Consider the following 20,234-nt stretch of genomic DNA (forward strand, 5'->3'; position numbering starts at 1 on the left):
AAGTCTAACTTAAATCTGCCCTCTCCAATTCAAAGCCATTACCCTTTGCCCTATCACTCCATGCCCCTGTAAAAAGTCCCCCCCTAGACTTCCTGTAGCCCCTTCAAATACTGGAAGGCTGCTGTAAGGTCTCCCTGGAGCCTTCCCTTCTCCAGGCTGAACAACCCCAGCTCTCTCAGCCTGTCTTCATAGAAGAAGGGGGCTCCAGTTCTGTGATCATATTTATGGCCCTCCTCTGGACTCACTCTAACAGGTCTGTGTCAGCAATTCATCATCATCATGTTTAGGCAGATTTTATTTGAACTTCCAAGTGCTCTTGTCAAAACACAGTTTGGTTTTTTTTTGAGCTCTAAAAAATGCCTCCTACATAGGGATGCTGAACATATGTTAATGAAACGACAATAATTTTTTGCAGTTGAAAATATGGAGAAATGCTGAGTGTTAATGCTACAATCAGTTTTGCATTAGGAGAAGCCTTTGTTGACAGCACAGGAGGAGCCAAGCAAAAGATAAGGATGTATGCTGTAACAAAGCCAGGAAACACTGAGGGTTCAAGACCCTCTCCACATCCTTATTCTGATGGTAAAAAATGGAGCAGTCCATGCACTCCAACACTGCAAAAAAATTGAAGTCAGTTGCTGTGATTTTTGTGGCACAATTACTGCCTTTCAATGGCCATGACACGATGTGAACCCAAGAGTGTGATTTTAATTACTTTGTGGAAGTGTCTGTAATTGTAATTTCCAGGTATCTCCTAAATGCACCCAAAATGAGAAGCTCCAACTCACAACTGGGTTGGAGTATTTCATCCAAAGAAGCACAGCAAAGCTGATGAAGAGTTTAGGCAATGAACTCAAAAGGGCAAATAACCTGATGTAGGCTGGTGTAGAGCACAAGTCTTAAGTCAAGAAGCTTGTGGGGATTTTTGCAATGTATGGGCAAAAATAGAAGCACAGGAGACTCTCTCTGAACACCAGGAAACACCTTTTTACTGTGAGGATGACTGAGGACAGGTTTTCCAGAGAGGTTGTGGAATCTCCCTCCTTGCAGAAAGTGATGCTACACTGTGAATACTATATACAATTTTCAGCCTCTCACCCCAAGAGAGACATTGAGGTGCTGTAGTGTACCTCAAGAGCTGAAGAAGGGTCTAGAGCACAAGCCTTACAAAGACTGACTGAGAGAACTGGGGTTATTTAGCCTGGAGGAAAGAAGGCTGAGGGGAAGACTTGTCGCTTTCTACAACTACCCAAAAAGAGGTTGTAGTGAGATAGGTGTCAGTCTCTTTTCCCACCTAGCAAGTGATAGAACAAGAGAAGTGGCCTCAAGTTGCACTAAAGGAAATTTAGATTGGCTATTCAGATTTTCTTCACTGAAAGGATTGTCGAGCACTGCAACAGGCTACCCAGGGAAGTGGTTGAATCACCATCCTTGGAGGTATTTAAGACTTCCAGAAGTGGTCCTTAGGTACATGATTTAGTGTGGACTTGTCGGTGCTAGGTTAATGGCTGGACTCCATGATCTTCACGGTCCTTTCTAACAAAAACAGTTCTATGATCTGTACTGGCTGTATTTTGCAAATGTGACATGGCTGAATACCATCAGTAACTGATCCCTGCATTGGTTTCATGACTAGAATGCCTCAAATTGCCTCAGGGTGGATAGGCACAGGGTTGCACACCCTGTGCCTAGGCTGCAGCCCAGCATCCTGCACCCAGGCAGGGGCAGAGGGGATGCTGAGAGGCCAGACCCACCTCTGCACCCGCTATGGTGCAGTGTGGCACAGCTCTGTCCCTGTGGAGAAACATGCTGCTTCTGTGTTCCTCTTGGTGCTGCTGTTGTGTGGGTACCTCTGGTCTAATGGATAGTGAACCCCAGATACCCCTGAGCTGTTTTAAATGCCAAACCCAACAGGGCTTGCCAAGATTTCAATAAGTCATACCTGAACAATATGCAGTATCTTCATATGATATTGCAAAATTATAATCCTTTTATGTCTTCTAGACCTGAGGCCCAGATGATGCAATTGAGACCTGTCTTGAACTCATTCCTGGTATTTCTGCACTGGTCAAAGAAATTGAAGGGCTTGAGAGTGCAGCTGTAGCATTTCACCTTTGGAACAGCTGAAGCCATATTTCCTTAGTTCTACAGTCTTCAGTGTTTTCAGAGCAGTACTTTTCGGTCCTGCTTAAAGGACTGAGTACCCTTGATCCCACATCTCCTCAGTGTTCAGTGGAGCTCACACATCCTGATTACTTTTGATAATTACAGTTGCACCAGTAACTAAGTTGCACCAATTTGCTCTTGCAACACAAGGAATTGACTCCCTGACTTTTGAGACTGCTTCCCAAGTGATGCAGAGAGCATAGTGTCACCATGTCATGCTGGCTTCATGTGACAGTGCTGTGATGTGGCACCTCTCTGTCTGCACACTTCTAAGCCTGTGTATCACTCACAAGTTCAGACACTGGTTAGATGAGCCACCAAATTCCTGGGCTGTGGCTAGGTGAATACTGTGACGAAAATAGCCTCAAACAGAAAGCCCACGTTATAGCCACAACAGAAGCTGATCATCTCTATTCCACTAAAACACTCTAAGATAGTGTCCTATCTTGCTCAAACCAATCCCATGGTGTTCAGCATAAGGTCCCTCTTCCTGTGGCTCTGTCTTTCATCCTGGAACAGGTATGTCCCCCATGCATACCTCTCCACGTGGAGAGACTCTGTCTCTGCACACTTGCAACTCTCACCAAAAGCCTAGAGGGGCACCAAACCCCAAGATGCGTTAGAGTCATAAGCTGAGAAGGACATGGGTAAGTCACCTGGCCTTCCTGCCATCACACTGCATAGTAGGAACAGGAGGGCTTCAGTGAAACATGGACATCTGCACTCCAGCATGCTGAACTCAGGAGACACTGCTCAGAGAGCATCTGCACTGCTACCCGTGCTGCTGATCATGAAGTCTGAGCTGTGCTTGCCAGATCTTGAGGTTATTTACTCTGGCACAAAACTAGAATAACTCTGTATTGGAGCATGAGCAGAATTCAACTCTTAAAAATAAACATGCAAGCAAGGACTATCAAAACATTTAAGAGTGTAAGAAAATATATTTATTAAATTCCATGGCAATACTAAGGTAAAATTGTTAAATACATGCGTATTTTTAGACACCCAAGCAATATAACAGGAGTTACAACAGCGAAGCAAACTAGGTTTAAAACATATGCGAAGTTTGTATCTTAGTCTTAGGTTAGTATTAAATGTCATCTGCCATACTGGAATATTATATCCCCAAAATGATCCCATGCTTCCAAAAGCATGCATTTATTTAACTGCTTACCTAATAAATTTTCATGGTGATACACTCTGTTGAATCAGTATTTTATTTGGTATGCTACAACTTCATTAAAGTGCTTTGTGATGATTTTGCTTAAATTGTGAACAAAGTATTTTGTCAATAGCAGATTTGGAAGCTGGAAAGCTACAGAATCATTCAGCAAAAGAAACATGTTAAATGACTGATTAGATTTAGTGTGTTAGGAAGACTGTAAGCTTGATTTTTCTATTTATTCTCAGAATTAATTCTATTGAGTATTTCAAATTGGCAAATAATGTTTTCACTAGTATTAAACAAAAGTCCATTAAAATCTTTGTAAAAACAAAACATAAAAACATAGCTAAACATATTCCTTACGCTGTAAAAAATATGGTATAAAAAGAGCTAAAAAAACATTGAACCTGTTCACAGTATGTATTTTAAAAGTTACAGCATTGGAGTACAACTTTTTTGTTCAGGTGACCTGTATGACTCCACCAGCTCTGATGTTTAATGTGCCACACCAGGATCCAAGTTCAAATTACTATTAACTTTGAGCAGTATTTCAGACTTCGAGTTTGTTTGGTATTCTTCTCATTTTTCTATCCCCTGCTTTACAAATGTTTTGGACATGCCATGAAATATAAAATGTTCATACTAAGCCATTATTGAATCAAAATAAGGAAACACTGACAAATTGTTGTTTAGGGATGCTCTTTTTATTGTGTTACTACTGAACAGTGTGAGACCTTAAGTTTCTATTTTACTTTGCCTTGCTTGAGCTATTTCTTTTTCAAATTTTTCTTAGCCCAAATAATGAAAATGAGCACATTTCATCTTTTTTCTTTCTCCCTGGGTAAGTTTCACTCAGGACATTTTGCACAACAGGAGGCCAAATATGCTGCAAAGGCACTGAACCTTCTTGTGGAAATTGTGCGTACACTTCCACTGGAGCTTGCTTTGATGTAAAAACAATCAAAGTACAGATTTAGAACTGTCCAAAAGCCTATCTGGTGATTCCATTTAGTATCACAACAAAGAAATAAGGATAACATCAGCTCTGCTGCATCAGTCACCTGGGCAGCGCTGGCACAAGGAGAGAGTGAGACTGGAGAGGAATTAACCCCATCCTCACATGGAGCTCACCTGCATTGATTTGCTGAGGCCCTGCCCTCCAAAACACAAGTTCTCTGGAGACTTCTTTGATGTGAAAACAGAAGGATTTAACAGAGGTTTTTGTGGGGATAAAGTATTGTTATGCACCCTGGGACAACTTGCAAAGTTAAGGAAGCCCTGCCAATATCATCTGAGATTTGTTTGCATAACATGCAAGAAGGAAATAAACACTGGCTATCTTAGAAACACTGGGGAAAATCCAGAGTTATATAAATGGTGGAGGAGAGGAAAAAAAATTGTTTAGAAGAAACTGTTTTCCAGCTTCTAAGGAGATATTTAAAAATTAAGGACAGGCCTAAGGATGAGGCACTCCAAAATTTCTGAGTTTATGTCTGGCATTTGGGGCCTGGGACTGCATTTCCAGGCTTGCTAAGAAAAAGACAAAGAAAAAGCCAACACCAAATCTTCCCAACTGCTGTCAGCAACTCTGAGCATCAGCCACATGGGGCACCCCTTAATGCACAGCAGCACAAACTCTACGTAGTGTGTTGAGAAGAGAACAGATGGCAGCTGTTTCCTCCAGACAAAACTGCATCTCAGAAGGCTGATATTCAAGTACAGGGCTCTGATGAAATTTCTGTGGGAACTTCAAGCCTTCTTCCTCAGCAATATGCACCTAGCTACATAATGATGTAAACACATACCCACGTAAGTGACGTGACTAGGTCCTTTCTTAAGTGTCAAACGTATTAATGCCATTTGCACTGAAGTATTCATCAAAGTCTGTGGTGGAACAGAAGATACTATTTACATGGAAAACTCTTGATAGATTTATAGTAGATGGAGCCTTGTTAGCAATCTGATTCTTTAAGTGTTACATTTTTTCCTATGTATTTTAAATTCTTTTATTATATTTCTATCTACTTGCAGGTACACAAATATTCTACTTACAAAGCAATATTTATCTAAAATTAGAACATAATTTCTCTTTGTCTCATCAGAATGAAGTCTAAACACTTTCCCTCTCCAATGCAGCCAACTGCCCTCACTTTTGCGATTATTCACATTCAAGTGAATGTCCTGGAGGATGACAAGAAACAAACAAAACAAAACAAAACAAAACAAAAAAAAAGGGGCTTGGACATGCCTCTTCAGAGCAGCCTAATACTGAAGGTAAGCAGCAGCTTGCTGCTGCCATGTTCCCACCAGTGGAAAGTTCTGGTCACCCACATAAGTGGAAGACGAAGAAAGAGGGTGCATTTGGCTATTGTGCCATGAAAGCCAAGATGGTTACTGGTTCCCCTTGGAAATTTTTTACTCATGAAAGCAACCACTACATATAAAAAAAAGACAGCTACCTAAGCAAATGTCAGTCATTAGGTCCTAAGTCTGCATATGCAGCCACTGCATAGCAGGGGAGGTAATTCACTGTCTGTCTGCCTGCCTGTAATATTAGCTTACTATTTTGTCAGTATTTTAACTAGCAGTTCTATGAGGTATATCTACCACCCCAAAATTTAACATACAAAATCAAGACACCATATACCCCTGCATGACAGAACAATAAAAAAACAAATGTGTCAAATGGGAGAGCACACAATGTTACATCAAAAGTGACAGATGTTCCATGCATACAGTGAACAACACAAAAACCCATTACAAGCCCCAAATTGTCACATATGACAGGCATGGCTCAAAAATATAAAAGCAGCAACACTGGTGATCTGTGTCAGAAAGAAATTGCTCGGCATTAATACCCTACACCACTGAACACTGATACAACAGGTGGACTGAAGCACTGAGTTAAGAGTAGCAGTGTTTTGGACACAATCCCTTCTGGCCATATCCCTTCTGGAAGTCGCTTGTTTTTGTTTGTTGTTTGGTTGGTTTTTTTTTCAAAGCTGAACTTTCTGTTCTTCTAGAAAAATAGGAAAAAAAAAAAAAAGCAAAAAGACAAAAGGAGTAAAATAAAATAGGTATTCCATTAAGGGATAAAATCTTTCAGAAAATTATGTACTCTAAGTTTCCTAAACTGAAGAGTTTCTTCCTGACTGAAGAGGCTCACTAGGAAGCCTGAAGGCACGACAATAAGAAGTCTGATCCCCTGTGAAGCCCTAAGTTTTAATCTTACAATTGTTATCAAGATGGTCCACTGGTAACATGGCACTTGGGCTCAGAAAGCAAGTCCATTCCCTGGCAGTCCTTGTCAGCTCCTCCTTGCTGCTGCTCCATGCACCTAGGAGTTTCCTCACAAGATCACTTAACTAGCACATCTCACTACATACCTGGTATCTGGATTTGCTGCCGGAGGTTTTAGATAGGCATTTGGAAGAAGTCCTCACTGCCAGGGCTGACTAGGCTCAAGGGAAACCTCAGGGGTGGAGCAGCTGAGCTTTATAGGGCTGGAATGGAAATTGCTTACCCCATTGTAACCATTACCGACAGTAAGCAATGCTCCATATGTGGCAAAAGCCCACGTCTCTCCCTCACTGGCCCCACTATCATGCTGCTCATAGAAAATAAGGTGAATAGTAAGCCATTGCTATTGATAGAACTCTTCTGTCTTGCACCTTGGAAGTCAGAACACCAGTCAAATAAAATCTATAGTCAAAGTTTAAAAAAACAAGAGAGGTGGATGACTAGATGAGAGTGCTTTGATAGTATCAACAGTCCCTGTATTTATGGTACTTTCCCCTACCTATTCACTAAGAAATTAAACAATTTGTAATGCTGTTGCCTTTACTGTACAGGAAGAGCAGCACAAAGGAAAACCTGAGTATGTGCTGGTTGTGTTTATGTGATTTACTGCAGGAGCACTGCAAAGGGTGTTAGGATGCTGCCTACGAGCCCTGTATATTGTCTACAGCTGCCCTGGCTTCCAGCATGCAAATTAAAAATTGCTAGTACTCTCAAACTTAGGTTTGCTTTCTTATAATACACAGCCACATGAAAGCACTGTTACTCTTCACAATGCCCTGTTCCACTACAGAGGTGTTTGTTGTTGTTTTTTTGTTTTGTTTTGCTTTTGTTTGGATCACCCTAATATAATGATTGGTCCTCTGCACTGAGAAACTGCTCCATAAAAAATCCAAAGCGCTAACCATACACTCTGTCCTTGACCTCTTCTGCTTTCAATTAAAAGCATATTGCAGCACAACCTAAAAATTCATCTTAGGAGATAAACACATTAAGCCAAATCTGCATTAGTGAAAAGAAAGCTGCTCTAAAAGAGATATTATGAGAAAAGATTGTTACTATTAGGATACAGCCGCCTCCCAAATACTAAGCACAAAGGCAGAACTGCCTCCTTTCATGTATTAATGTTCTGAATAATAAGCAGTAACAAATTAGGCATGAAACTTTATCTTACAGTGATGTCTAATGACATATGGACACAATCTCTTTCCACTGTCTGTCTTTTCACTCACTCACAGTTCTACTAATTCCCAGATTCAACCTCAAAAGCAGAATCCAGTCTGTACCTTCTCTTCTTTCAGATACAGCTTGCACTGTCAGATCTGCAGACAGATCTATTTTTACTGTCTTCACATTTCACTCTTCTAGAAGGCACATACAGGCAGTTGTCACCAGTGATAATTTAGATGTTATTTAGTGTTTTGCCGTTTTGTCAATTTTGAAATCCCTCTGCATTTTTGTTCAGTGGAGATGGCAGAAATATACCAGTATCTGAAACTGCACCATTCCCTGCTGCAATCAGGGTTAACCTAATGATTGGCTTTATTTGGATGCCCAGATCACATGGTTGGAGAAGAGATGTCTGTTAAGCTAGATACCCTCCTCTTCTTCTAGTTGTAACACTACTAGCTTAGACCTTATGGAGCTGTGGGTTGTCCACAACTCCTTATGGGTTTTGCGATCTTGCTTTGAAAACTGGTCTACCTATCTTATTTATCCAAAAAAACCCACATACTAGCTAAGGAAACTGAGCTCTTAAAAAAAAAAAGAAAAAAAAAGAAAAAAAGATGCAATTAGGACTTCATGGAGACCATTTTTGATCAATACCCTTAAACACCTGGCCTCTGGCCACTGTTTTACATTAAGGAACAGGTAAATTAGAAAGCACTTGCTCCTGTAAACTAGTGAAATTCCTGTGCCGCAGTCTGAAGTTTACACAGTGAAATGTTACAATTAAAGCTGCCTAGAGATGCATATTTAAAAACAAGCATTTTCAAAGACAATTGTTCTGAATACTCCATTTAAGCACACAAATGTACATCATTTATGCTTCCTTTCCATTACATATCTGGTAAAGGAGAGGTAGAATTAGAGGCACTAAAACCTCCTTGGGTTTCCCTGTGCCACTAGAGAAATCCCCCCTTCTACTCCACGGTAGGAGTTGTACAGAAGGTCTTGTTGGGTAGACACTGGAGAACAGCCAGAGGGCAAAGCTAATACCATTCAAAGAGCTATTTGTTCACAAGGAGATAGTACTACTACTCTAATTTCACATGCCAGGATATGCCTGGATAGCTAATGCTAGTAGACAGAGATTTCCCCTAGGCTTACATTACTGTATAGTGCAAAGACTGCCAAACACTGGGGGTGAATGGAGTACTGTACCACTTTGAAGAAGAAGAGCTGAAGCTAAAGCTATGAAATATACAAAAATGCATTAGTGCAATACATTAGGAAAGATTACCTCCATAATCAAAGGATAGAAAAAATAGACCATTAGAGCATTTTAAGTTTTTTAAAATAACAATAATTAAAAAAAATTAAGCTTTTTGCAGTTCTTGTTGAGGTTTAAATCAGTGTCACACTTTTTTCCCCAAGTTTGTACCCCTGAGTCAAACATTGAATAAACATTATACAGTAGGTACAGAAACTAGTGTCTAGTTAAAAAGCAAAAGATTTGAATGGTCATTGCTTCAGAAATGTTAAACAGTGACAATACCCTTCTGTAAGGGAGAAAAAAAAAAAAAAAAGCCCTCTAACTTCTTATTTATAACTAGATAAAAGATCTCAAGTTTCCAGCCACATCGTTTCCATGTGTTAGGCTGAGGTTTAGTGATAAACAAAACCTTCAGTAAGGAAACCTGTTTGGACTATATCATTTGAGTTTGCACATTTGAGAACAACTACAGCAAAGCGAAGCTGTCTTTCCAAGTTAAGTTGCATGAGACCACATTAATCTTGGAGTACTATGTGAAGGAAGGCAGAGTTCTTTTACTATGATTATAAGGAGCTCTAAACTCAATGTCCTTTATATCAAATATATTTTACTAGAGTAATAACTAAATTGCTATGATGTTGGCCTCTTGGCCTCTATTAAAATGGAACATCAACACTTCCACTAATTTAAAGGTTAACATTCAGCTCATTAGAACCTCTGCTGACTGTCTCCAAGAATAATTCATGCCTTCTGTACTTTTCTTCTTCCTTTGTTTAAAACACCTGGAATAAGAGCTTATTCTTATTTATTCTTAATAGGAAGGCAGGTTCAGGTGCAACAAGGACTCACTGTTAATCATTTGGTTTGTTCTGGAAAAAGTGTGTGAAGGACCACCCTATGTTACTGGGTTTAGGAGAGTCTTCATCTTTTGGGGGAAGCAGAAACTGTCGGGAATTAATAGAACATGGGCTCCCAAAAGATGCATTTTCATTGTTGCTTTCAACAGAGCCAGGAGAGTCTGGAGTGTCCATGTTCCAGGTGTTAGTGTTTGCTTGAGGTCTGTAACCTGCACTTTTATCCAATTCTTCCTCTGCAGGTGAGCGACTCTCCATTTTCAGAGCACTGATAGGCAGCTGCATTTGTGGCTTATAGCCTGCTGTAGTCACTAAGTCTATTTCTCGTTCCTCCTCTGGTTTAATTTGAGGCTGATACATTGACTGGATGTCAATGTAAACCACCTGAGATGACCCCACAGATTCATCCATAGGGGTATTTGAGATCTCCTCTTCAATGATAGGGGGGCAGTAGGACACAACTACGTGGTTCTCCGTTTCTGAGTCAGAGCCATCTGTAAGCACAGTGGTGTCTGCTGCTGGGGACATCATCTCTGTGTCTTCAATCTTGGGAGCTGCAGACTGTGTTTCCACCACTTCAACACTATTGGGTGTGCAGGGATTCATTTCCAGTGTTTTAAGTGCCTTATTCCCCTGAAGCGAGAAAAGGGAGAAAAGAGTAAGTAAGTGCAAGACCTGGAAACCCTGAAAGCAACAACTTGTACAAATTAAATGAGTGTGTTGGCTGGTGGCTTGCACTCATCACACTACTATTAGTAAAAAATTAGTTCTAATTTGCTGGCTCATCACATATTTCTGTTAATGTTAAAAGTATTTTAGACATCTTAAAGAGACTCCAGATACTGCAGAGAACTCTTTCCCCAAGTCCTGGCTTTGTATAACCTATTCCAGAAAGTTACTTAAACGCTATGCCCAGGTTCAGCCATCATGGCAAGCAGAAGGCTGGGGGAATTTATACAGATCCACACCTTCTACTTCTTCTAACACTTTGATGAGGGTGGATACGTTACTCCTTCATGGTTATCATCTAATGACACTTCCCATTAGTTCTGGAGGAAAGAAATGCAGCAGTCATCTCCTAGGTCAAATTTTACAAATTTTTACTTGAACAAGAAAGCTTAGCACCTGACAACAGTTATTCAGTAACTTGTCCTGTTGCCTCCAGCCTCGGATTTCCTTCTACAGTTGAAGCAGAAGATTCAAAGTTTGCAAAAGAACTCCTTGCTTGCAATACTATTTAAAAATTCAAAGTACTAGATTTAAAATGAGTTACCTCACAAATGTTCTTCTGAAACTGCAGTGCTTTACTGTTCTCAGGATTTGGAATCTCTGGATAAAATGTTTCTTTAATCCTTTAAGAAGGAAAAAAAGCAAATTTTTAAAAGTTAGGAAGCCCTGAAAGCAGATTTTGAATACACAAAAGGAGTCAGGACATTTCCCTTTAATTCAGAATGCTGAAGACATCTGGCATAAAGATTTAGTGTGTTACAATTTCCCTGAGTATTTAATGGAACAAACAGCAAGGCTTTTTAAAAATTTATTTGAAACTGGGGAATATGATATGCCACGTTTACAAAAAGTTGAAGATGAGACGTCTACCTGAGTGTTTGTGAATGACTCTCAAATCATAGTACATTGCCAGTTTATTTCTATTTGGTAACTATTTATAATTTGTGCTCACTGAGACTCAGGCTCCTGCAAAACTGTTTTGCACTCCTCACTCTGAACTCTCTGCAGCTCAATTTTTCCCTCACCTTCTACAACATGTTTTTGCCACCTACCTTTAAACAAAGCCTACTGGTACTTCTATGTAATTGAAGAAAACGAGTAACTAAACTCATGGAAAATTCTAGCATAGAAGCAAATATATCCAGGAAGAGATCAGAACTGAATGCAGGCATTTACCATTCCCTCTTTCGGTAGCAGAAGATGCTGGCCATCACTCCAAGCAGTACAACCACTGCCACAGGGATGAGAATTGCAATGATTAATCCTACAGCTGGGGGACAAAAGAAAACAGAAAAGACAGTAAATACATATCCAAAGTTACTAGTTTGTTTTATGCCTTTTCTAACAGTCCCACAAGTTAGAGACCATTTCACCAGATGCATGTCACAGTCATCTTAAACCGTGACCTGCACCATACACTTCCCCTTTGCCAGAAGGACACAAGTGCACCCAAAAACCTGCTCATTCAGAGGTAACTATGGAAATCAGCAGATACTTCTCTCTGACTGCATGGCTGTGAAAGGCTACATGTGCAACACAAGACCTCCTCACTGTAGTTCTTTTCTCAGTAAGCACTGGAACTACACTTGCATGTTACTTGAGCCAGCCTTTGGTAAGGGCTCATATGGGCCAACAACTCATTGTACAAACTGAACAGACTTTTACAGGGTTTACAATGCTCCTAATCCCCAGGGTTTAGCTCTGACATACTCCGACTGCCTCCCCCCACTGATTTTAACTGCCTCAAGCTTGATGTTTCTGTGTATTTTTCTTGCACCCCAGTGCTTAGTCTTTCATAGGAAATACTGGAAATATTGGAGGGTTTTTTCTTTCTTTCTTTTTTTTCCCCCCTCATTCCTCAAAGTCAATTTTTTTGGTTTTTTTTTAACTGTTTTTCTGGGTTTGCTTCTGTCAGGGGATGGATAAAACTGAACTCAAAGCAGAGAGGCATCTGTTTATAATTCTGAAACTGGTAAGTATTTCCACAATGTCTTTCTTCCCACCATGTATTAGCAGATATTCATCATGGGAAACGTGACAAAAACAGCTAGCTGCTTGAGAAGAGTGAGGCCAGACTCCATCATATTTAGTACCAGTTTAGAAGTAATTTTTTCTGCACATTTCACTATGGACTACAAGGTAACTCTAATAGGAAAGCATCTTCTCCTTGCTCTCAACTGTACTAATTTTTTTATTTAAAAATAATGAACTTCATAAAACATATATTTGGGATTGTAGACCCAAACATCTAAGGGGACCATAAAAAACAAACAAAAAAAACCCCACAACAAAATAAACTCAGCTTTATGTAAATTGTACAGTCCCTATGCTGAAGACAACTGAAGGGATATTCAACTTACAGTCTTCCTTTGTCACCACATAGAGGCTGTTTGGAGGGCTCAACCCACCAGCAGTATAGGCTTGTAGGTCCAGCTGGTAGCTTGTTTTTCCTTGAAGATCAAGTATTTTCAAAGACTTCTTGGACAAATCAGTGATATTCTTAACCTTGAGTTCTGGATTCCCTGTTTATTTGGAAGCAGTAAGAAAAGCATAACCTTGTAAGAAAGGATTCATCCACAAAGATAGCATCAGCTTTAGCAACTCCTTCTTGAAGTCAGCATTCGAAACCTCAAGAACTGTATGCAAAGGAAATCTGAAACATGGAATCCTAGCAGTGCTGCTTGTCTACACAACACAAACAGCAAATTAATTTCTGACACTCCTGTTTGTCCTCTTTCGTTAAGGCGAGTCAGAGCTTCAGTTCTGTACAGAGAATGCATTACAAGATGGATATCGGAAGAACTGGAACACTTATTTAACTGCAGCTATGTAACTTCCCCCATGTCTCATCTACCAAGTGTATATGGACACAGGCAGTGTGTCACATTGCAACTTAAGTCACTGAATATCGTAGCAGCCTCAGTGAGGCAGGGTTTTCTCTGAATTATGCCTTATACTAAAAAAAACTGTGCTAACCACAGAAGGAGCTGATTATTTCAAGTGCCTTTGTGAAACATTAGGGGCCAACTACACCAATGAGTAATGCAAACGAGTAATGATAAAAGCATCTCTCTTTTTTTTTTTTTTTTTTTAAATTTTTTTTTTTTTCCAGTGGAATTAAATTATTAAGGAAGATAAAAATAATAAAAACACCAAGCTTATGCAAGGAAATTGAAATCTATTGATTCTATTTACCTGATTCTGAAAGCCTAGGCTTTAAAGCATCTTTTTCACCTTTTGCAAAGGAAAGCCGATATCCCTCTAAAAACCCCTGACAATCCTCAATAGGTATGTCTTCCCACTTCACCAATATGGAATCTGAAGAAGTTTCTTCTACAGTAAAATTTGGTGCACGTTTTGGAGCTGTTGGGAGAATTACAAAGGAAAGAAAAGTGTTTTATCAGCTTTATTTCAGGGCTAGCATTCTCATTTTTTTCCTGAATACATTAAGAACACAGATGGAAAAAACTTCTGGAAAACCGTTCAGGATTTTTACAGATACAAATGACTGAAAGTTGAGTTTCTGGTAAAATTGCCTTCACCACACCTTCAACCTTAGCAATGCAATAAACAACAGGATATCCAAGGGCTCAGATTATGTCAGAAGCTCAGTTCCCCAAGCAAACTATTTTGCAGAACATGTATTAAACTTCAAAGTGAAGAGGTCCTGTAGTTAGAATACAATACAGTTGGGATGTTAAGAGGTTAAAGGCATGTGCAGATTCCTGGGAACAGGAAGCACTTAAAAACTAATCTATCTCCAGGTAAGCAGAGTTCAGCCCCAGAACAAACTGCAGTTACCCAGGCAGGGTTGGTATGGAAGGGAACTAAGTGCAATTCTCAAAGTGGCTTGTACTCTAGGATCTAGTTCTGGTCAAAGAAGTCCTTTGACCAGGTGCTGATCTGTACCAAATGTGCTCAGAAGTTTACTCTGACTTGATGAATCAAAAAGTTGCTTTCTTTCCTACAGAAGTGCCCCACACCCCTGTGGTTCAAATGATGCCTGTATCTCCCATTCTGAAGACTACTGTCTCCAGAGAAAACTCCTGTGACACTGTTTTCCACACACAGCTGGAGAACACAGAATTATTACATGGTGCGAATTGGATCGTGCTGGAGAACTGTTTTATAGTTCTATCCAGACAACAAGCAGAAGTCAGAACAAATCAGTAGTATTGCACAGGGATTCTGATCTCAGTGTTATTCTGCCAGCACTGAGTTAAAAATAGGTAAGAGTTAAAATTCACTTTGTAAAGATCCTGAATGATAAAGTTCACTTACGCAGCTCTTTCATATACCCAGCTATGTTTTTCAGTAACTGATATCCACTGGATTTGCAGCCATATAGTGAAAAGTTGTATCTCACACCAGGTCTGAATAGAGCTGGAAAAAAAAATCAGTTTAAAATATTTCACTTATAAAAATGATGGTTCTAGCTTTCCCATGATGAATACTTACATAAACATGTAGTAAAAAATTACAGTCTTAGGCCACAATGTGAGGAATAAATACTATCCTTACTTGTAATTCCTTTATAACTATGCCATCAGATAGGGTTTAGAAGAAGTAAGCAAACCCAGCTCCAAAAGAAATTTTAATTCTAAACAAACAGCATTCAAAGCAAGCTACTCAAATTGCATAAGTTTCTCCTTCCATGGGGAAATAGAAACTGAAGTTACCAGAAACAGTTCCCTCCCCTTCCTCCCCCAGCAGTCATGTAGATCTTGCCTTCTCCTCAGAAATACAAATGCTGAACTATCTGTAGAAAACACAGACAGTAATAAAATTTTGCACTTCACATGTCTGTTGTTTGATACTATGATGTATAAATAATTTACTTTATGGGATTTCCTCAAGGAGAGGTACACTACTGTAAAGAATTTTTTCTAAACAAGATGCCATTGTAAAATTTTACAGAAGTCTGGTTAGTTTTGCAAGAGCTCAAGTCCAGCTTGAGAGATTCTCCAAGAAGGACTAAGCACAGAGGTGAATATGCCTGCTTGAGCCAGCCCTCGCAGCTGGGAACTCCCAGAAGGTGCTGCAAGAAGTACCCCAGGGAGGAGGATGGGAGTAGAGTAGGGCAGTGCATTGGTGGACAGACACAGGATTGTCTCCTAAGCAGAGGCAAGCTCTAGCCACCAGAAATGAAAATAGCATGGACACAGTGGTAGAACTACAGGCAGGAAAACATTCATGTACTAAACTCTTCTAAAAACCAAATATACACCCTTTGAGACAGCAGAGACAAACCCTACATATTTTTGGGTCCTCTCTTTCTTTTTCTGCTCCTCCTGGTCCTACCACAGCTGAGTGTCATTTTGCTGATCTGCCCACCAGCATCTAGAGACCTGGAATGTGCCCTGTTCCAGGAAGTTTCAATTGCTGACAGCAAGCCAACACATGGAGATCACACTTAAAGAAATCTGCTGCATGTAAAAATAACGGATTAGTCTTTCCCCCTATCCTGAGCAGCACTGTTTATGTTTAGAACTCAAACAAAACCCCAAACCCTAGATTAACCATTGTACATTAGGCTGAGTTAGGAAGTTGTTTGGTGTAACTCAAAGAGATAATTTCAAAAAAGTTAATAAACATATGATGATAACAGCTAAGCCAAGACTGATACTTGGATTTGGCAAGCCTGTGCAGGAAATTAAACAGAGTACCAAGATGTGCCTCATTTATATACACAAACACACAGCAATGTAACACTCTTCAGTCTATATAGCATTGGTGTTGCTCTAACTCCACCCCTTGCTCAGGCTCTCAACGAAAAAGACCTACAAAAAAGTATTTCTGACTTACCAGACTTTATCACTGCATCTGTTGTATTAGAAGGAAATTTCTGCCAGTCCACTCTACAGGGTTCAGATCCAGATGAATGACACCATTTTACTATGTAGCCACAGGTCATATTGGGGTAGGAATTCCAAGAAATATAAATTCCATTCCCCATTGCCACGGCCCGATCTGTTTTGACATTGTCTGCAACAAAGATGATACAAAAATCCATCAGAGAGCAGACACTTATCTCTAGTCCAAGCTAGAAGAAAGCCTTCCAGCCACAGCACAAAGGTTTTATAAACTGCAGTAATTTCTAAGAAGGAGAGACGTGCTCCTGGTACTGTGAAATTGGAAGCGGTGCACTCGGCTATGCTTTCTAAAGCACACTGAAATCAGACCTAGCCTGCAGCAAACCTCTCAGCCAGCCTTAAGTGTGATGACGAGAAGTGCTGCAGCTCAGGACTGGCTTAAAAAGCACTGTTTCAAGGTAAGGATTTACAGCAGATGTCAGGTTAAAATCTGACTTGACACCAATTTGGCAGGAGCCTCCAGCTATGAATTCCTGCTGCGCTTTCATCAGTTTGCTTTGTGTTTCTTTCAGAGTGTCTTGCTGTCACTTGCTGGACCACAGACAACCATTTTTCATGCTAATGTCAAATCTCTGGTAAACTTTCTGGAGGCTGCAGTCTACCATGGGTAAAATAATAAGTCAAAACCCACAAAAAACCAGCTCCGTCTTTAGTCTGCTTTTCTTGTTTCTGATTATCAAATATCAAAGGTTTAGCTGCCCATGAAGTGATCAGCTCTGGGAATGACTCCTGATTCCTGCAGATTCCTTCTGCAGCTGCCCATCAGATGGGACCCTGCCGAGCTAAGGGATGTTTTCAAAAGGCCATCACAACACCAGTTACCTCATGACAGATCTGCAAAAGCAGTCTCAGGGTTTCAGTTTTAAATTTTTCAGTGTTCTCATTTATGCTCCCTATTGAGTCTATTATTTCATGTTATTAAAGCTATAAACTATGGAAGGCTGAAGGGCAAGGGCAGTTTTTAAGAACCAGTGCTGTGGAAGCCTTACTCTCACAGGCACACTGTGAATGTTGGAGGACTGTGTCTTTTTAAATAACCCTAACATACAGCTAAGTGTACCATCCTTTTCTAGTTTGTTCATGGCACGAAAGACACACAATACAAAAAAGCAACTCATCTCCAGAAGCCTTTCAACACTCTTCTCTAAAAACACTATGCATCCAGCAAAACTACAATTCTGTGACGCTGGGAGAGAGCATATTTCTAATCAGAATCCTGTAATTTTCCTATTTACAGGAAAAGACTTTTTACTGAAAGTGAGCACACACTTTAAAAAATGCTGAAATACACCACACTCCAGTATTTCCTGAGCCAGATGACTAGAAACTCACCAAGGGTAGTACTGCTCATTTTGGTGTATTTATAGCTGCAGCCTAGACTAGCAGAAAGCATGACTAGCACTACAGTACTACTGTAGTAGGGAAGGCTGTAGCAGCCACATTACATGCACTGACTCTCTACAGAGCTCTTTTCAGAGGCTATGACAAATTAATTAGGGCAGAGTACTCTTTGTTTGTGTTTTCAGTTTTCACAAAACCTCAGCAGATCTCAATCTTCAGAGCCACTACTCTCTTATGGACACTAAAAGCACTTACAGACTGTACACAGGAAGCAGCCAGAAAAGATGTTTGGGCAGAAATGTCATCCAGTTCAGTGAATGAGTCATCTTTCATGACTGCAGTCAGTGACTCAGATAATTCCTATACCAACTTGGGAGCAAATCTTCAAGGAGTACAAGTTGGGTAACACCAAAGGGAACCACAGATATCCCAGAAAAAGCTATAAACTAACACAAAGCTCCAGCTGCCATCAGCTGTCCCACACCACAAAGTTATTACAGACCTCCCTGAATTCCAGAGTCTCCTTCTTTCACTGCAGAAGGAAAATCATAAAAGCATTTTCATTCATTCAACTATCCTATAGAATTAATTTTACAGATTAAAGAATGTATTTCAGCTAATGGTGTTTTAGAGAAGAACAAAAGAAATGTTTGCATTGAAACAAACTCATTTTTTATGAAACTGTGAATCTCAAAACACATTTCTTCCTGTGAGAGATGACACTGCTTCATCAGAGCTAGAATATGGGCAAATGTGATCCTTGTTCTGTGGGCAGGGAAGGAGAAGTACCACAATACATACTCCTAGCATACAAGCAGAGAGGGGCCTTCCTGTGTAAATTCATCCTTCTTGCATCAAGCAGATCCGAACAGAGGTAAAGATTTGGGTAAAGATTACAGTCTTCCTGCAGTGCAGGGGAGCATGGACTCTCAATAACCACATACAATATTATCTTCTTTCCAAGCCCAGTGATAAGAGCAAAAAAACATTATCTGGCTCAGCTGCTTTACTTTACAAAACCCCACAGCACGAGTGGCAGTGTTTTAATTAGGAAGCTGAAGTCCTACCTCCTGTATAAACCCCAGCTCCTAACACAACAGTGCCAACACTTTACCAACCAGTCCAATTAATACCCTCCTGCAGGGCTCACATGCGTTGAACAGACAATTCTCCCCTTAAAAAGCCACACAACATCCCTCCAAACCTATTTTCATTCTCCTTACCATGTAAAACTTTTCAGTATCTCAACAAGAACATCCAGAAATAAATTGAGGTCCCTAAACATCTGGAACTAATGCTTTGAAGACTCATCCTTCTTGTTCCTGAAAGGTGTCCAGAAAAGTGCAACATAGATGAAGGGACTGCATACTATTACCCTCCTTTATGCAGAGCTCATTAATGGGTGAGATGCTACCCTAAAAGCAAAGCACCAATATTTTTTAAATTTCCCAGCCCAGTACATTTGAAACAACAGAAACCAAACACAAACAAAGAAGGTATGTATCATCTTATTTTTCAATAAACAAACTCATTTTGGCATTCCTCAAGTTTTGAAGGTGTTTAACTCTCTGCTGGGAGCACTCACCATTTGGAAGTTCCACGCTTGTTATCCTTGAAGGAGGAGACAAACCTGCATGGTTTTTGGCTACAACAGTAATTACACAGTCATTTTTTCCAAGTTTTATCTCTGTACTGTTTGAAGGTTCAGTGACTTCCTTATACTCCAGTGGTGTCTCTAGCATGTAGCAGGACACTTCATGAGACACTATTTTTCCATTGGCTTCAGAAAGGGCTAAGGGCTATGAACAGATAGAGAGTGCATCAAAACCAAAATGCAGTAAACAAGATACAGAATCATGGAATGGTTTGTGCTGGAAGAGACCTTAAAAATCACCTAGTTCCAATACCCTGCATGGGGGCCTTCCCCTAGACAAGTTGCTCAAAGCCCCATCCAACCTGGCCTTAAACACTTCCAAGGATGGACACAACATGTGTTGCAACCTGTGACAGTGTCTCACCACTCTCACAGTGAAGAATTTCTTCCCAACATACAATATAAATCAAAACACTTTCACTTCAAAGATATTACACCTTGTGCTACTGCTACATGCCTTTATAAAAAGCCCCTCCCCAGCTTTCTTGTAGGTCCACAATAATTTTGCAAGTATTTCAGCAATTATTTTTATCTCAAAATACTCATGTTAAAGTTAATTTCAGTGTTAGTAATACCTCTAGAGCCTGAAATTCTGCCACCTTGATACAGTAACACAATCCTGGCACTGGGGGACAAACTCAATGGATGGAAACAGAATGTATTAAAAATTTAATTCTTCATGTATAATGCTTCTCTATGCATTTTTTAAATTATAAAG

General features: G+C 40.0%; 1 protein-coding gene across 3 annotated transcripts in view; it reads right to left on the reverse strand.

Annotated features, from left to right (window-relative positions):
• Positions 1 to 6,366: 6,366 nt before the first annotated feature.
• Positions 6,367 to 20,234, reverse strand: part of LIFR (LIF receptor subunit alpha) — a 54,178-nt gene continuing 40,310 nt past the window's right edge. For all 3 annotated transcript variants that reach the window (XM_030466816.1, XM_030466817.1, XM_030466818.1), the window contains exons 14-21: positions 19,448 to 19,661; positions 16,454 to 16,633; positions 14,930 to 15,031; positions 13,844 to 14,011; positions 13,009 to 13,170; positions 11,825 to 11,918; positions 11,193 to 11,271; positions 6,367 to 10,552 (exon numbers count right to left, since the gene is read on the reverse strand). In XM_030466816.1, the coding sequence (XP_030322676.1) occupies positions 9,917 to 10,552; positions 11,193 to 11,271; positions 11,825 to 11,918; positions 13,009 to 13,170; positions 13,844 to 14,011; positions 14,930 to 15,031; positions 16,454 to 16,633; positions 19,448 to 19,661 (1,635 nt within the window). In that variant the 3' untranslated portion in view covers positions 6,367 to 9,916. The remainder of the gene's footprint in view (positions 10,553 to 11,192; positions 11,272 to 11,824; positions 11,919 to 13,008; positions 13,171 to 13,843; positions 14,012 to 14,929; positions 15,032 to 16,453; positions 16,634 to 19,447; positions 19,662 to 20,234) is intronic.

This window comes from Calypte anna, chromosome Z (genome assembly GCF_003957555.1).
Source record: "Calypte anna isolate BGI_N300 chromosome Z, bCalAnn1_v1.p, whole genome shotgun sequence".
Classification (NCBI taxonomy): Eukaryota; Metazoa; Chordata; class Aves; order Apodiformes; family Trochilidae; genus Calypte; species Calypte anna.